Raw genomic sequence first — 17,696 nt, forward strand, 5'->3', positions numbered from 1 at the left:
TGATTAAGTTATGTGTGTGCATGTATATACACACACACACACACACACACACATGTATTTAAAAAAAAAAAAAAAAGGAATTGGCAGATAGTGCCAGCCAGGCCCCTCGCTACGGCTCCGCTGGGGCCAGATCCGCAGCTGTTCAGGGTTAAATCTCGGCAACTCCCCGCCCCCACCTCACCTCGCCGCCTCCCGCCCCGCGCGTGCGCACGTGCGAAGCTACGCGCCATAGAGCTGAGCAATCCTCCCAGATTCCTAGAGCGGTCGGCGGTGATGGCCGGTTTACGGGGTGTGAGGCTTGACGGTGACTTGGAGAATACATCGAGGTATGGGTGATGTCGGCTCACGGAAGGCGGAGGAACTCGGGTGATCTGCCCTCCCCAGCGGCCTTGCAGCGCCACCGGGGAACCGTATGCTGTTTCTTGAGTCCGTGGGGGGTCGAGGCTGCCGACGTGGCCCCCAGGCGCGGCTCCTGGGCACTGCGAGCTGGTCGGTTCTCGGCCTGGTGTGCTTTTGGTACGCGGTCAGCCCTTGACTAGCGTTGGGTTCAGCTGAATGAACACCAGAAACTTTGGGGGCGGGTGGAATCCAGAGCTTGGATGCATTCACACGAATCAGCGGACGAATGAGTGAGTGTGATAAGAACGGAAGGAGGGAGAGACAGATCATGATGATGGATCAGTAGTGTCATTTCGGTGTAGAAGGGGCAGCGAATAACATAGAGCTAATCGCTAGGGCAAAATTCTGAAATTCCCTCCCCTGCCTTATCTTTACAGTTATATCCTGATTTTGGTAGCATTAACCCCCTGATTATCTTTGAAGATCTCTAGGTTTGGAATGGAGAATGTATGTCCAAGAGGGGTGATGCCTGACTCCTGAATGATAGGGAAAGAAGCGTAGTAAATTTGAAAGAAAAGCGCTTGAAAGTTAAATGAGATTTTGTTTTCTCTTTAACTTCTTTTATATCTAGAGGATGCTCCTGGTGGTCTAGTCTCAGAACTTATATCTCCAGTCTCCGCAATGATTCCCTTCCAAGTCCAGTGGTGCCCAGTTGCCTCCAGGTCTCAGACTCCTACGTGGACAAGAAAAGCTTAGTGAGGAAATGGTAAATCTCCAGTTGCTCCCTGAGGTGTCAAGTGTCCAGTGGCAGTCTATGGAGATCCAATTCAATTATGAAGCTCAAGAACACTACCTTCTGTCAGGTGAGAAGCAGTGTGTATCTTTCTTAGTGGTTTGGGTGGTTTGGGGGGTGGGCGCCGTGTTACCTTGCTATGTTAGTGTCTTCAAGTGCTATTGGTATGCCTCATTGCCTACCCCCCACTGTATTAGGCAGTACCATTTCTTTTGTGCTCCAAGCCCATGGCTTTATTGTACATTCTGTCAATCAAATTCTCTTGGTTTTCCTTCCTCTCCTTAAGTACCCAGTGTCATCCATTTTTCCCATTATAATCACCTTATTACCAATCTGTCAGTGTTTGGTATTTGCCCTTTAAAATCTTTTCAAGTCATCTTTCTCATGTACTGTTGGGGCATAGTTAAAAGTTTTGGAGTCTGACACCTGGATTCAAATACTAGCTTTGTCATTTACTAGCTTCAGTAAGTTACTTACATTTTTTAAAAATAATCCTGTTTCCTCACTTTATAAGTGTATAATAACTCATACCTTGGAAGTTATTTTGAGGGTTGTGTCTATCTATTACTCCATAATAAAGGACCCCAAAACTTAGTGACCTAAAACACTAAGACATTTTTCAACCATGTTATTTTCTTATGGTTCTGTAGGTCATTGGCTTGGGCTGGGTTCAGCTGGGCAGTTTTCTTCTGGAATCACTCATGCTCAACTAGGGCCAGGGTCTATGTTGGTATCAATCATAACATGTCCAGCTGTTGGTGCTGGCTATAGCTTGGGTCACGTATCTCCGGCAGGCTAGCCTAGACTTCTTCACAGGGCAGCTAGTCTTTAAAAAGAGAGAGGGATGCTAAGCACTTTTCTAACCTGTGTTTGCGTTACATTTGTTATTATCTCATTGACCAAAGCAAGTCACATAACCAATTCCAGAGTCATTGTGGGAGAAAACCACACAAGGATATAGATATTAGGAGATAGGATCATTGGGGTCCATTACTATTATAACAGATACCACAAACACTAGATAAGATTCCATATATACGGCTCTGAGCAGATACCTGGCTGGTAGTAAATTCTTTACGAATGGTAGTCACTGTTATTTTTAGTAAGGTAATCTTGGTGCTGACTTTGTTCAGATGTTCTGCAGGCTCTCATTTCCACATCATATTTTGCTGCTTTTTGATTTTGGTCTTTCCATTACTGCTGTTTTGCCTATGAAATTAACCTGTTGTCCTTTTCTTTTATTCTAAATCTTTTGCCTGTCTTTAGTTTTGGAGTATCTTTTTTTTTGTTTCTCGTACGCGGGCCTCTCACTGTTGTGACCTCTCCCGTTGCGGAGCACAGGCTCCGGACGTGCAGGCTCAGCGGCCATGGCTCACGGGCCCAGCCGCTCCGCAGCATGTGGGATCCTCCCGGACCAGGGTACGAACCCGCGTCCCCCGCATCGTCAAGTGGACTCTCAACCACTGCACCACCAGGGAAGCCCTGGAGTATCTTTTATTTTATTTTATTTAGTTTCTCTCTCCTGTATTTAGAATTTGTTTTTCCTTAAGAGTCTATTCTAAGGCATCTGGCTGTCTTCTTTCCTGAGAATCACTGCCTCCTCCTTGTTGTTTTACTTAAATTGACATACATACTATATGTGTTTGTGTCTCTTAGAATGTGTATAAAATAACTTTTTTTATGATAAAGAAATATAATTATATTAAAGTGCATTTATAAAATATAGAAAGGCACAAAATAGAAATTTTAGTAACCTACAACTCCACCATTTAGAGGTAGTCACTGGATACATTAATACATTAATGTATCCTTCAAATCATTTAATTAACTGTTCACCAAATATTTATTGTTGATAAATGCTTATTAGTTCATAAGATCATAGCTTATTAATGATTATTAACCATTAATAATAATATTATTAGTTACTGAGGGTTTACTTTGTATCAGCCACTGTTCTAAGTTCTGGGGATGTAGCAGTGAACTAATCAGAGAAGCCTTTGCCCTCAAGGACTTTACATTCTAGTAGGGGAAACAGGAAATATATAAGTATACAGTGTAGTATCAGATAGTGATAATGGTTATAGAAGATGTATCAGTCAGGATTCTGGCAGGAAACAGATGGCTCGTTCAAATTGGGTAATTCAAAGTTTCATAAAGAGGACGGGAAGGATTACAGAAATCAACGAGGGATGGAGGACAGCATACACAAAGCCTAAGCTGATAGTCATAATTATCCTCTTCCATCAGCCACTCCATATTGCCCTTACCTTCTGCCAGAATCTCAGTGGCACAGAGTTCTTTATCTAGTCAAATAAAATAAACCTTTTCTGGATGACCTGAGTCCTTGGTGATCCTGTCTCTTTCAGGCTACTTCCGTGAACCATTGACTGGGCCTATTAGACATGAGAGAACTACGAGGCACCCCCACTGAGTCCTCTGAGTTCCAGTAGCAGCAATCATTTCCCCACTGGTGATTGGTATCAGGCATTCTGGCCGGTAGAGGGACCCCATCTCTGCGGGCTGGTTTGGCAGTTTGAGGAGCCCAAAATGCTGAAGGAGGAAGCAGTCTCAACTTCAAATTTAACAAAATTATGACTTTGTCCCATGGTAGAAGTATTTTTCCTTTGAGAATCAGAACCCTGAACCCACCGAGCCCAAGATCATAGGGATAGGAAGCAAAAATAATATAAGTGGATTATGAGGTATATAGTAAGAAGAGACATTATTACTTTCTCTACCACCCTTCGTTCCTATACCCATGTATTATGGCCATGGGGGAGACAACACTGTTTATCACCCTTTAGTTTAATGCGTATATTGCATCCTGTCTGACAGCACCCCAAACTTATCAAGGTGTTGTTGTCTAGCTTGTACTGTAACTGAGCCTACATTTAATCATTCCCCCATTATCACAATCCACTTACTTCTGGATGATGGGACATGTGGTAAGACCCATGAATTATATGTGTATTAGATCATTGCTTAACTTCCTTCCCTGTAAAATGACTCCTTTGGAGGTAATATTATAGAGAGTACCATGATAATATATACGGCATTCTCTTAAGTCAATGCAAATTTGTATCTAGACTATGTATTTAGTCCTTTGAAGTTGCTGCCCTTTCCATAATAAAAGGGGTCAGATGTAATAAATCTGTCCCCAAGTGGCTAGCTGGTTCCTCTCTAGGGAATGGTACCTCATTAGGGCCTTAGCAGTTGGCTACTTGGGCACATAGCAATGATTATAGGCATATCAACCTTGATAAGTGGAGGTCCATATTGTTGAGCCCATGTATAGCCTCCATCCCTGCTGCCATGACCTCTTTGTACATGAGTCCATTGGGCAAACATTGGTAAAAAGGCTGATTGACATTCATAATATGGATCACCAAGTCCATCCTTCTGATTGAGAGGCTTCTCCACAGTGGATGCCCTTTGGTGAGGATTCACATGGGCCACAAACATATTCATTCTTTGGTTTATCCTCATATTTTTCCTCCAGAATTCTTATTTCTTGTCTTCCGATCTTGTTCTTTCCAGGTACCTAACTAATCAAATAACCCATTAGTCACTATCCATGGATCAGTATATACATGTATCTTAGGCTATATTGCCTTCCATGGAAAGTAGACAACCAGGTGTATACCTGAAATTCTGCCCACTGGAAGGATTTGTCTTTACCAGCATGTTTAAGGCCACCCCTGAGTAGGGGTGTAAGTGAAAGGTACTCACTTTCAGGTGGTGCCCACACACTGGGCAGGCCCATCTACAAACCAGTTCTGTACATTTTACTCCTCTGTTAACTGGTAATAGGGAATTCCCATAGGGCCATGAATATAGGTTGAGGGGGAGAGGTAGTGGAGCAGTAGGAACAAGTACCATGGGAATCTGAGTCACTAGCACATGGAATAGCACTTGTCTTCCAGATATGCTTTTATAATGGAATACTGGTTTGTATGTTCAATTTTATGAATTGATGAGTCACATAACAACTAATACATAGTGGTCAGTTTGCAATAGTTATTTGGTGCCCTGTGGTCAAGCATTAAGTTTCTGTTAGTGCCCAAAAGCAAGCCAGGATCTGCTTTTCACTTAGAAAATTGTTGGCAGAAGACAGTATGGCCTTACTCCAGTGTGGTTCTCCTATAGAGGCTTGCAAGAGGCTTCATACAGCAACCATGACTGCTGCAGACACTTCCAATACCATTGGTTATCCTGGTTAATAAGGGTCATGTGACAGGACAGCTTGCATTGCAACATGGTCCTACTGCAGAACGTTTTTTTACTCTAAGCCTCACTCAAAAGTAGCAACTGTGCAAGTTACTCAAATTGGTCATTTCAGCACATTTACTATGGTATCTGTTGCCTCAAAAATGCAGGGCCCACCAACATTGTGCCTTTCTGAGGTGGTAACAGTTGGTTAGAGAGATAACCAAAGTGAAAGAATAAGCCATGTAACCATCTGAGAGAAGAGCCTTCCAGGTGGAGGGAATAGCAAAAGACAGAGGCCCATAGATATAGCAGGAACAGAGTAATAAGCCTGGGGTAGACATGTGATAGGGGTGGTTTAGAATGAAATGAGGGCAGAGAGAAAGAAAGGGACCAGATCATATGGAACCTTCTAAGTCACGATAAGGACTTAGAATTTATTCCCAGTGAAATGGGAAACCATTGGAACTCTTTACACAGGATAACATGTAAAGATCACTCTGACTGTTGTGTGGAGAGCAGGAGAAAGGTAAGTTAGCAGGAAGAAAGCAAATGATTTAAGAGAGTAGTCAACTATGTCAAACAAATCAAGAATAAGATTGAAAATTGACCACTGGATTTGTCAAGATAAAGCATATTAGGGACTTTAATAAGTGCAGTTTTGATGGAGTTACGGAGATAAAAGCCTGATTGTATTGGGTTAAAAAGAGAATAGACTTGATGTTGGTTAGAATATAGAGCAATGTGAACTATATACACCTGATGGAAGTGTGAATTGGCTTAACCACTTTGGAAAAGTCTAGTTGAAGACCTAACAGTTCTGATCCTAAATTTATATAACCTAGAGAAACATTTGGATATGTGTATCAAGACAGACGTACCAGCATATTCATATCAGCATTGTTTGAAATAGCAAAATGTTCTTATCCATTGAAGAAGAATGGATAAACCACTTGTGGTGTATGTCACACTATAATAGTGAACATGAATGGACTACAGCTACACACATGACTGTGGATGAATCTTCCAAACATAATGTTGAGTAAAAAACAAGTCACAGAATACATGTGGTATGATTCCATAAATGTATAAAGTTCAAAAACATGCTGTATTTGCCTGCTAGGGCTATAACAAAAACCACAGACTAGGTGGCTTAAACAACACATTTGTTTTCTCAGTTCTGTGCATTAATTTTAGTCATCTATGCTTTGCTTTCTTCTAGAAGTATTATAGTTTTAGCTTTTATGTTTAGGTTTATATTACATTTCTAGTTAATTTTTGTGTATAGCATAAGGAAAGAGTCAGAGTTAATTTTTGTTATTATGATATCCAGTTGTAACACTTTTTTTGAAAAGAGACTACCCTTTCACCCTTGAATTATATGGGCAACTTTGTTGAAGGTCAGTTGGACATATATGTTTGGATTTATAGACTCTGTTCTGTTCCATTAATGGATATGTCTATCCTATGCCAGTACCTCGCTGCCTTGATTACTGTAGCTTCGTAATAAAGCTTGAAATCAGGGAGTATAAGCTCTAATTTTGTTCTTCTTTTTCAAAATTGTTTAGACCCTTCTCTGCCTTTCTACACAAAGTTTAGAATCGGTTTGTCAGTTTCTATGAAAAGGCCTGCTGAGATTTTGATTGGGGTTGCATTGAATCCATAGATCAATTTGGGGAGAATTTCATCACTTTAACAATATTAAATCTTCCTATACGTAAATGATGGCATATATTTCTATTTATTAGATCTTTAATTTCAGCAACATTTTATAGTTTTCATTATGTAGATACTGCACATATTTCATTGAATTTGTTTCTAATTATTTCATTTTTTTGGTGCAATTGAAAAAAATTGTTTTTAATTTTAGGTTCTAATTGTTCATTGCTAGTATACAGAAATACAATCAGGCTTTGTGTATTGCACTAATAAAACCATTTACAAGTTCTAATAACTTTTTAAAGACACTTTAGTATTTTCTGTATACGTGACTGCATAGTCTATAAGACAGTTTGACTTCTTGTATGCCTCATTTATTTTTCATGTTATATTGCATTTACTATGAATATTGAGTAAAAGTTGTACAATATTGAATAAAAGTAGTTAAGAGAGGGCATCCTTATTTTCCTCCCTTGTTCCTAGGACAAAAGCATTTAATGTTTAACCATTAAGTATGATGTTAGCTGTTGGTCTTTCTTTGCTTTTTATTGAAGTAGTTAATTTACATGTAACATAGTTGATGTTTGGATTTAAATGTACCATCTTATTTTTTGTTATTTTCCCATATTTTGTTTCTTTTTTCTTTTTCTTTTTTCTCCCTTTGTGCCTAATTTAATTATGTTATCAAGTTTTTTATTTTTCTGTTTTTTTCTCTATTAGCTTATTGTTTATACATCCTTTTATTGTTATTTAATTGTCACCTAATAGCAGCCTTTCTCAAATGTGATTCTGTGAGAGAATTAAGCCAAAATGCTCTGAGGCATCCACTACGTTACATATTAATGTTTCTCCTGTACATCTATTGATCTACTTGCTATCTACCATCTTTGGGAGAATTAAGAAAATAGTCAGGCAAATTATTTTCTTTTTATTTTCTTGTGGAACCCTAGTTGAAAAAGGCTGCCTTAGAAGTTACAACATACACATTTGATTTATTACAGTTTATCTTAATTTATTATTTCTAGGATAACCCAAAGATCTTGTAATATTATAGTTCTATTTACCTCCCTCCTCTTGTGCTATTTTTGCCATATATTTTAACTCTACATATATATTGTAAAATCCATGAGACATTCATTTTGCTTATATCATTCAGTGCATACACATTTAGATTTACCGCAATACTTTACTTTTTCCAGTACCCTTTGCCTTTGGCAAAGAGGATAAGCCTCCACTTGGAGGCTTGGGATTTTGGACTTTAGCCCTTGAAATTAATCTTTGTCATGTTTTCAGCTCTCTAGACCATTTGCAGTCTGAGAATGGTGTGCCTTTTATAGTAAACACCACTTAATAATGGACTGATAGTCTCAAGAATTTCAATGGAGCTCCCATGTTCTCTACCATTACAGGCCTCTGGTATTGTTGAGCAGAGGAATAATCTCCTCAAAAATCAACTCAAAAGAGATTTCTGATCCTACCTCCCTAACCTTTTTCTGGTCCACATACCTTAGTAAGGAAGTTTGGTCACTGAATATGGCTGTTCCCAAAAGGATCATGTTTTCTAGGCCACTTCTTTCTAATAATCAGGGCAAAAGAGGTGGAGGACTATGTAGACCTCTTTTTGAAAATTCAGACTTCTTTTCTAACCATTCCTGAGCTTGATGCTTCTTTCTTTCCACTAATGACAACATGTGACCAGCCTGGTTGGTATATACTCACAGTGACAGCCTGGCTGCCACTGCCTCCTCCTCCTCTCCCTCCCTTTCACCTCCTCCCCCACTCCTTCACCCAAGTATTCATTCATACTGCCTACTTTATATATGTCAGTAAGTTGTTTATGTATTAGCTCTAATATAGTCAAACTTTCCTAATCACTGTAATTAGGTTTCAGCATTCCCAGATCTCCTGTGACAGACATATACAGAACATATCTGATAAGCCACTTCAATAAACGATTATCCATTACTTGTTGATTCTTCTTAGTTTCCCTCTCAGAAGATAATTTTCAGTATTTTCATAGGAAAATACTAATATATTTCACCTGAAACTTTCTTACAGTATGGAGAACATATTCCATTTATATTTTATTGTTCTAGATGGTGAGACTAAGGCCAAGGTTGGAGAGCTGGCTTCCGAGGAGGAAATTACAGCAAAAATTGAACCATTGACTGAAGAGTCTGGTAACCCCAGAGATGATGTTCTCCAGGATTCTGAATGCAGGGAATTCTGTGGATTTGGGGATAAATTCAATGAAAAGGATCAGAACCTCTTCAAAAGAAGACAATATAACTGTGATGAATGTGGGCAAAACTTTGCTTGTAGTACAGGCCTTATTAGGCATCAAAGAACCCATTGGGAGAAACCCTATGAATGTGATAAGTGTGGAAAGGCCTTTAATGTGAGCTCAGCCCTGGTTCTGCATCAGAGAATTCATACTGGGGAGAAACCCTATCCTTGTAATTGGTGTATTAAAAGTTTCCGTCGGAGCTCAGACCTTATTAAACATCAAAGAGTCCACACTGGTGAAAAACCTTACAAATGTGATGAATGTGGGAAAGCCTTCAGTCAGAGCTCTGATCTTATTATACATCAGAGAATACATACAGGAGAAAAACCCTATCAGTGCAGTCATTGTAGTAAAAGTTTTAGCCAGCGCTCAGACCTGGTTAAACATCAAAGAATACATACTGGAGAGAAGCCTTATACATGTAACCAGTGTAACAAACATTTTAGTCAGAGTTCTGATGTTATAAAACATCAAAGAATCCATACTGGTGAGAAACCATATAAATGTGATGTGTGTGGAAAAGCCTTCAGTCAGAGCTCAGATCTTATTCTACATCAGAGAATCCACACTGGAGAGAAACCATATCCATGTAATCAGTGTAGCAAAAGTTTCAGTCAGAACTCAGACCTTATTAAACATCGAAGGATCCACACTGGAGAGAAACCCTATAAATGTAATGAATGTGGGAAAGCTTTTAATCAGAGCTCAGTCCTTATTCTGCATCAGAGAATTCACACTGGAGAGAAACCCTATCCATGTAATCAGTGTAGCAAAACCTTCAGTAGACTTTCAGATCTTGTTAATCATCAACGAATTCACACTGGAGAGAAGCCTTACCCATGTAACCAGTGCAATAAAATGTTTAGTCGAAGATCAGACCTTATTAAACATCATAGAATTCATACAGGTGAGAAACCCTATGAATGTGATGAGTGTGGGAAAACTTTTAGTCAAAGCTCAAACCTTATTCTGCATCAGAGAATCCACACTGGAGAGAAACCCTATCCATGTAGCGATTGTACTAAAAGTTTTAGTCGTCGTTCAGACCTTGTGAAACATCAGAGAATACACACTGGAGAGAAACCGTATGCATGTAATCAGTGCAATAAAAGTTTTAGTCAAAGCTCAGACCTCACTAAACATCAGAGAGTACACTCTGGGGAAAAACCCTATCATTGTGATTGTTGTGAGAAGGCCTTCAGTCAGAGTTCTGACCTTATTCTTCATCAGAGAATTCACACTGGAGAAAAACCATATCCATGCACACAGTGCAGCAAAAGTTTCAGTCAGAACTCCGACCTTATCAAGCACCAGAGGATCCACACTGGGGAAAAACCATATAAATGTAATGAATGTGGGAAGGCTTTCAGTCAGTGCTCAGCTCTTGTCCTACATCAGAGGATCCACACTGGGGAGAAACCATATCCATGTGATCAGTGTGGCAAAAGCTTTAGTCGACGCTCTGATCTTATTAACCATCAAAGAATCCACACTAATGAAAATCCATATAAATGTGATGTGTCTGGGAAAGCCTTTAGCGCATGCACCGATCTTACTGAACACCAGGGAATCCACATTGGAGAGAAATCCCACAGGTGTGTTCAGTGCAGCAGAAATTTTAGCCAACTCTCTGATCTTATTAATCATGAGAAAGTCCATTCTGGGGAAGACACTCTAAATGTGATGAATATGGGAAAACCTTTAGTGTATACACCAACTTTATTCAGTACCAGAGACACTCTGCCAGAAAAAAATCTTATGAATGCTATGGATGATTATGAAAAAGGTTTTAATCAATGCTCAACTCTTGTGCTACATTAAAAAAGACCACACACACTAGAGAGAAAACATATTAATTCAATTTTTATAATGAAAGTTTAACTCAGAGCTCAGACATTACTAAAGAAAAATTCTGAGGAGGAATCCTGTGAGTTGTTGGAAAAACCTTCAATGTGAAATATTTTTTACTGAATGTCAGAAACAATGGGAAAAAATTCTATCTGCTGTAATGTAAGAAAAGCTCTAGTCTTTTATTCAAACACTGCACAAGAGGAAAGTTTTATCATTATAAGAAATGTCTAACCATATTAATGCAGAACCTTATCAGATATTGTAAAAACCAGTGTGGTGTTGTGTGCAATCAGAAGGAAATGTATTAGTGTTATAATCTCAAACCTTTTGTGAGCCCAGATCACCTATTGCATATCACAGAAGTTATTTTAGCGAATGTAGGGAAAATTTAAACCCTTCCCATATCTTAATTGGCATTCACTCTGATAATTCGCATACCACTTATCTCCTGAAAGCTGGAGAATCCTACCTTATGCAAACATTAGTTATTAAATTCCCTCTATGTGAACATGCTATGCTATTCTGGTATTAAACTTATTAACTGCATAACTCTAGTGCCCCATTTTCTGAAATATCCTTTTTTTTGTGGGGGTGGCCAAGTTTTGGTCTTCCTAGTGAGCATGAGTTTTCAAGTTCCTGTGGTGTTCACAGCAAACATGAATTTATTTTGCTCTTAATAATGTAGCCCATCCATAAACTTTAGTGGTTTGAAATTACTTCTTCAACACTACCATTTAATTACAGTTTCTAAATATGTGAAACAATTTTTTAAAAAATAATTCCATATGTTAAAGTGTGAATATTTGTCTACTACTATGTTTATCCTGTCTGTCATCTATAGATTGAACAAAAATGTTAGCTAAAGTAACACCCACATGACTAATTGATATTGCATATTCTGTCTAAAAATAAAAAGACCTATTGATCTTTTTTTTAATGGCAACATTCATCAGACTTTGTTTTGTTTGTTGATTTCTGACATATATATTGATAATATGCCATGTGTACACAATGTTTTCAACTGAAAAACAAATAGTTTTTAAAAATAAGAAAAATTGTCTTTGTGGTATTAACCATTTGTTAAAATCCTGCTACTGTCATTTACTTTGACTATCCCCATAATTATCCAATTAATATTTTAATTTAACATACATTGTTAAATTATTATGTGCAAGGCATTTTTTTAGGTTTTGTAGTATACACAAAGAATATACTGTCCCCAAAAAACATGTACTGTACAGTGATAAAGGCTGATGTATACAGAAAATATATGGCTCAATATAATCATAAAGTTAGGCAAGATGCTTATAAGAGCTCACAGGAGGTAGGGTTCAATTCTGATTGGAAAGAAAAGGAAAAGCTTTGTGGAGCTCCTGAGATTTGAGTTTTGAAGGATGGGAGTAGAGGCATAAAGGCAGAGAGGGAATAATCAACAAAGGCACAGAAGCAAGAAAATATAAGAAGTGATGTAGAGTATGGTGCTTAGTCATTAATTCAATAAATATTCAGTGTCAGGCACTGTACTGAGTGCTGCTGAAGAAAAAATGATTCCTGCCCTCATGCTTAAGTGTTTAGGAAAATAATGACTGAAGCATGTACTTCAAAAGAGTAAGAATAAAGTGGAAATTAAAATGAAGGAGAAAAGACAGTTAAGAAATGTGATGCTAGGGCTTCCCTCGTGGCTCAGTGGTTAAGAATCCGCCTGCCAATGCAGGGGACACGGGTTCGAGCCCTGGTCCAGGGAGGATCCCACATGCCGCGGAGCAACTGGGCCCGTGAGCCACAACTACTGAGCCTGCGCGTCTGGAGCCTGTGCTCCGCAACAAGAGAGGCCGCGGCAGTGAGAGGCCCGCGCACCGTGATGAAGAGTGGCCCCCACTTGCCGCTTTCGCTCGAGAGCCCTCGCACAGAAACGACGACCCAACGCAGCCAAAAATTAATTAATTAATTATTTTTTAAAAAGTAAACATTGAATTACAATATGATCCAGCAATTCCACTTCTGGGTGTATACCCAAAATAATTGAAAGAAGGGACTCAAATATGTGTACACTGATGTTCATAGCAGCATTATTCACAATAGCCAAAAGCTGAAAGCAACCTAAATGTCCATTGACAGATAAATGGATAAACAAAATGCAGTGTATACATACAATAGAATATTACTCAGCATTACAGAGAAAAGAAATGTTGATATACACTACATCATGGAGGAACACTGAAGACATCATGCTAAGTGAGATAAGCCAGGCACAGGACAAATATCTTATGATCCCACTTACATGAAGTACCTAGCAGCTTGGATACACTGAAATGGGAGTTAGTGAAAGCTACATAAGTAGAAAACATGAAGGCTGAAACATGGAGGGGAAAAATTATAGAAGATACAGCAGAGAGCCTAGGAATCATATCTGATATGGACAAAAAGGCCTAACATACACATATCTGAGTCTCAAAATGAAATAAGAGATGGTGGGACAAAGGCTATATTTAAAGAAAGAGTGGTCAAGAATTTCCCAACCCTCATGAATAATCAAATTATACATTAAAGGAGCACCACAGACAACAAAAACTACAAAGAAAAGTATACCTGGGGACATCATAGTACCTAACAAAAGCAAAGAAAAAGAGAAAAATTGAAAAAAGGGGAAAAACCATTATATTCAGATAAGCAACAAATAGACTGAGGTTTAACTTCTCAACATAAAGCCAGAAGATAATGAAATATCTTGGAAGTATAACTTTCAAAAGTAAAGACAATGTGAAGACATTTCCAGACAAACAAAAATGAGAGAATTCATTGCCCACATACTCAAAAAATACTAAAAGGAGTTCTTCAGGCACAAGGAAAAAACAGTTTAGGAAGAGATGAAGAACCATGGAAAGTGTAAATCTGAAGGTAAATCTAAATGAATATTAACTGTAAGAAAAGATAATAATGCCTAAAGTTAGGAACTAAGTACATTCTCAGAGAGATTGTAGAAGTACTAATTTATATTAGGTTCTAATAAACCAAGGGTGCATGTTGTAATCGCTAGAGTAAAAGAGGAATATAACTAACAAATTAACAAAAAGTAAAATGGAGTAATAAAAATTGTTGATTAGGGCTTCCCTGGTGGCACAGTCGTTGAGAGTCCGCCTGCCAATGCAGGGGACGTGGGTTCTTGCCCCCGTCCGAGAAGGCCCGTGAGCCATGGCCACTGAGCCTGCACGTCCAGAGCCTGTGCTCTGCAACGGGAGAGGCCACAACAGTGAGAGGCCCGCGTACCGGAAAAAAAAAAAAAAAAAATTGTTGATTAATCTCAAAGAAGGCAAGGGAAAAAGAATATAAATAGGCAAGACAAATAGATAACAAATTGGATCATGATAGATGTAAGCCCAAATACACCAGTAATTATATTACATGCAAGTGGACACAAGACAAAGATTCTTGACTAGAATTTTTAAAATTAATCATGTAGTACTTACTTGAGATACAACTACCAGAATCCAGGAAATTTAAAATACAAGTACGGAAAAAAGATACTGCATTCAAACACTAACCAAAAGAAAGGTGCTAATCGCTGTACCAATATCAAACAAGAAGTAAACTTTAAAGCAAAAGTCTTACTAGAGATAAAATGGGACATTTCTATTGATGAGTCAATTTACCAAGAAAATAGAAATATTCTAAAAGTGTATACATCTAATAATTTTGCTTCAAAGTATATAAAACTAAAATTGACAAAACTAAAATGAGAAAGAGATAAATCTGCAATCCTAGTAGGAGACTTTTACACAACTCCCTTAGTGAAAGAGGACAAGCAGAAAAAATGTCTAAGAATATAGTATATGTGGACAATATGATTAACAAAATGACCTAATGGACATATTAGATAACAGTACAACCAACAATGACAGAAACCTTGATTCTTTTTAGGTGCACAGAGAACATTTTCCAAAACTGAGCATATGCGGGTTTGTATATTCAACAAGCATATGCAGCAAGCCTCAACAAATTTCATCAGATTGAAATCGTTTAGAGTAGGGCTGTGCAATAGAATATTCTGTGTTCTACCTGCATTGTTCAATACAATAGACACCATAGTCAACACAGTAGTCACTAGCCACATGTGTCTACTGAACACTTAAAATGTGTGCCTGATGAACTACATTTTATTCATTCTAATTAATTTATATAACCACATCTGGTTAGTGACTACATATTGGACAGCACAGACTTAGCACATGTTTTCACATAACAATGAAATTAGCTAGAAATCAATAACACACACACTTAAAAAAATTCCCAAATGTTTGGAAATTAAGAAAAACAATTTAACTTACCCACGGGTAAAGGAAGAAAGCGCAATAGAAATTAGAATATATTTTTATCTGGATAATAGTGATATTATTAGGGGTAAAAAAGGCTAAAATTCAATGATTTGAGTATCCATCACAAGAAGTTAGAAAAAGAATAGCAAGTAAATCTAAAGCAAGTAGGATGAGGTCCATAAGGGTTGTTCTGGTTTCTCATCATAACTTAAAGAGAAATATTCACAATGTCCAGAGCCCTTGATGCCCTGCAAATGAAGGAAGAGGAGGTCCTCAAATTCCTTACATAAGGAACCCACTTAGGGTGACACCAGCCTCGACTTCCAAATGGAACAGTGCCTCTACAAAAGGAAAAGTGATGGCATCTGCCTCATAAATCTGAAGAGAATCTGGGAGAGGGTTCTGCTGGTAGCTTGTGCCATTGATGCCACTGAAAACTCAACAGATGTCAGTGTCGTATCCTCCAGAAGTACCGGCCGGCAAGCTGTGCTGAAGTTTGCTGCTGCCGCTGGAGCCACTCCTACTGCTGACTGTGTCACTCCTGGAAGCTTTACTCACCAGATCCAGGCAGCCTTCCAGGAGCAGAGACTTCTGGTGGTTACTGACCCCAGGGCTGCCCACCAGCCTCTCACACAGGTGTCTTATGTTGACCTGCCCACCATTGCTCTGTGTAACACAGACTCAACTCTGTTCTGCGGGCATTGCCATTCCCTACAGCAACAAGGAAGCTCACTCAGGGGGTCCGAGGTGGTGGGTGCTGACCCTGGAAGTTCTGCACATGCGTGGCACCATCGCCCGTGGACACCCACGGGAGGTCATTCCTGATCTCTACTTCCACACACACCTGGAAGAGACTGAAAAGGAAGAGCAGGCCACTGCTGAAAAGGTTGTGACCAAGGAGGAATTTCAGTGCGAATGGATGGCTCTAACTCCTGAGTTTACTGCTACTCAACCTGAGATCCCAGACTGGTCTGCAGATGTGTGGGTCCCCTGTGTGCCTATTCAGCAGTTCCCTCCTGAAGACTGGTCTGCAGCTCCCACTGCTCAGGACACTGAATGGGGAGGGACGACCACTGATTGGCTTTAAGCTGTTCTCCCATAGACCTTAAAGAGAAAATGGAAATGAAGTTGATGAAAAATCAACAGTTTCTTTAAAAAAAGAAAATAGAAGGAAGGAAATAGTAGAGCATGAATTAATGAAATAGAAAGCACACATTTTTTTTAAAAAAAAGCCAAAAGCTCATTTTTGAGAAAGAATTAAATTGACAATCCCCCAGCAAAACTGATCAAGAAACAGAGAGAAGTCCCGTTTGTCAACATAAGGAATGCAAAAGTGGCCATCAGCACAGATCTACAGCCACTACAAGTGTAATATAAAGGATATGATTCATAATTTTCCCTATAAAATTTACCCAAAATTAACACAATAAGAAATATAAAATCTGGGACTCCCCCAGTAGCACAGTGGTTAAGAATCCACTTGCCAATGCAGGGGACACGGGTTCGATCCCTGGTCGGGGAAGATCCCACATGCCATAGAGCAACTAAGCCCGTGCGCCACAACTACTGAGCCTGCACTCTAGAGCCCGCGAGCCACAACTACTGAGCACGAGAGCCACAACTACTGAAGCCCACGCTCCCACAGCCCGTGCTCCACAACAAGAGAAGCCACCGCAGTGAGAGGCCTGCGCATCTCAACAAAGAGCAGCCCTTGCTCACCGCAACTAGAGAAAGCCAGTGTGCAGCAACAAAAACCCAACACAGCCCAAAACTAAATTAATTAATTAATTTAAAATAAAATGTCCAGCTCAATGGCTTTAAAAAAAGAAAAGAAAAGAAATATAAAATCTAAATAGCTCTGTGTCTATTAAGGAAATTATTGGGAATTCCCTGGTGGTCCAGTGGTTTGTATGTGGCACTTTCACTGCCGGGGTGGCCAAAAAGAAAAAAAAAGGAAATTATCTGTAACTTAAAATTTTCCCATCAAGAATAGTCCAAGCCAGATATCTCAGCAGGGAAAAGTTCCAGACATTAAAGGAAGAAATAAAGCAATCTTACACAATCTCTTCAAGGTAAAAGAAAAAGACAATACACTACCCAACTAATTTTATGGAAGCTGTGGATTACGTTCCTTACAGAAGAAGATTTCCTTCCTGGAACTAGACCAGGAGGCATGGCTTTCCCAAGGATTTTGGCACACGCATTTCTCCGCATCTCCCTAGGATGCCTTTCAGGCCTTTGATCACTC

The 17,696-nt window shown here is 39.1% G+C and overlaps 1 protein-coding gene and 1 pseudogene across 3 annotated transcripts; both read left to right on the plus strand.

Moving 5' to 3' along the window:
• The first annotated feature begins 231 nt into the window (after positions 1–231).
• Positions 232–12,078, plus strand: LOC111181516 (uncharacterized). Of its 3 annotated transcripts, none has more exons than XM_022586975.3 (3): positions 232–326; positions 971–1,202; positions 9,094–12,078. In XM_022586975.3, the coding sequence occupies exons 2-3, from the start codon at positions 1,103–1,105 to the stop codon at positions 11,103–11,105; spliced, it is 2,112 nt and encodes a 703-aa protein (XP_022442683.1). In that variant the 5' UTR covers positions 232–326; positions 971–1,102; the 3' UTR covers positions 11,106–12,078. The 3 variants fall into 3 exon arrangements, with proteins under 3 accessions (XP_022442683.1, XP_022442684.1, XP_022442685.1); XM_022586976.2 differs by lacking the exon at positions 232–326 and adding an exon at positions 335–516; XM_022586977.1 differs by lacking the exon at positions 232–326 and adding an exon at positions 519–629.
• Positions 12,079–14,416: 2,338 nt separating this feature from the next.
• On the plus strand, positions 14,417–17,406 carry LOC111181520 (small ribosomal subunit protein uS2 pseudogene; annotated as a pseudogene).
• The last annotated feature ends 290 nt before the right edge of the window (positions 17,407–17,696 follow it).

Source organism: Delphinapterus leucas, chromosome 14 (genome assembly GCF_059928025.1).
Source record: "Delphinapterus leucas isolate spDelLeu-1000000601 "Yukka" chromosome 14, BTC_Dleu_Yukka2, whole genome shotgun sequence".
NCBI classification, from domain to species: Eukaryota; Metazoa; Chordata; class Mammalia; order Artiodactyla; family Monodontidae; genus Delphinapterus; species Delphinapterus leucas.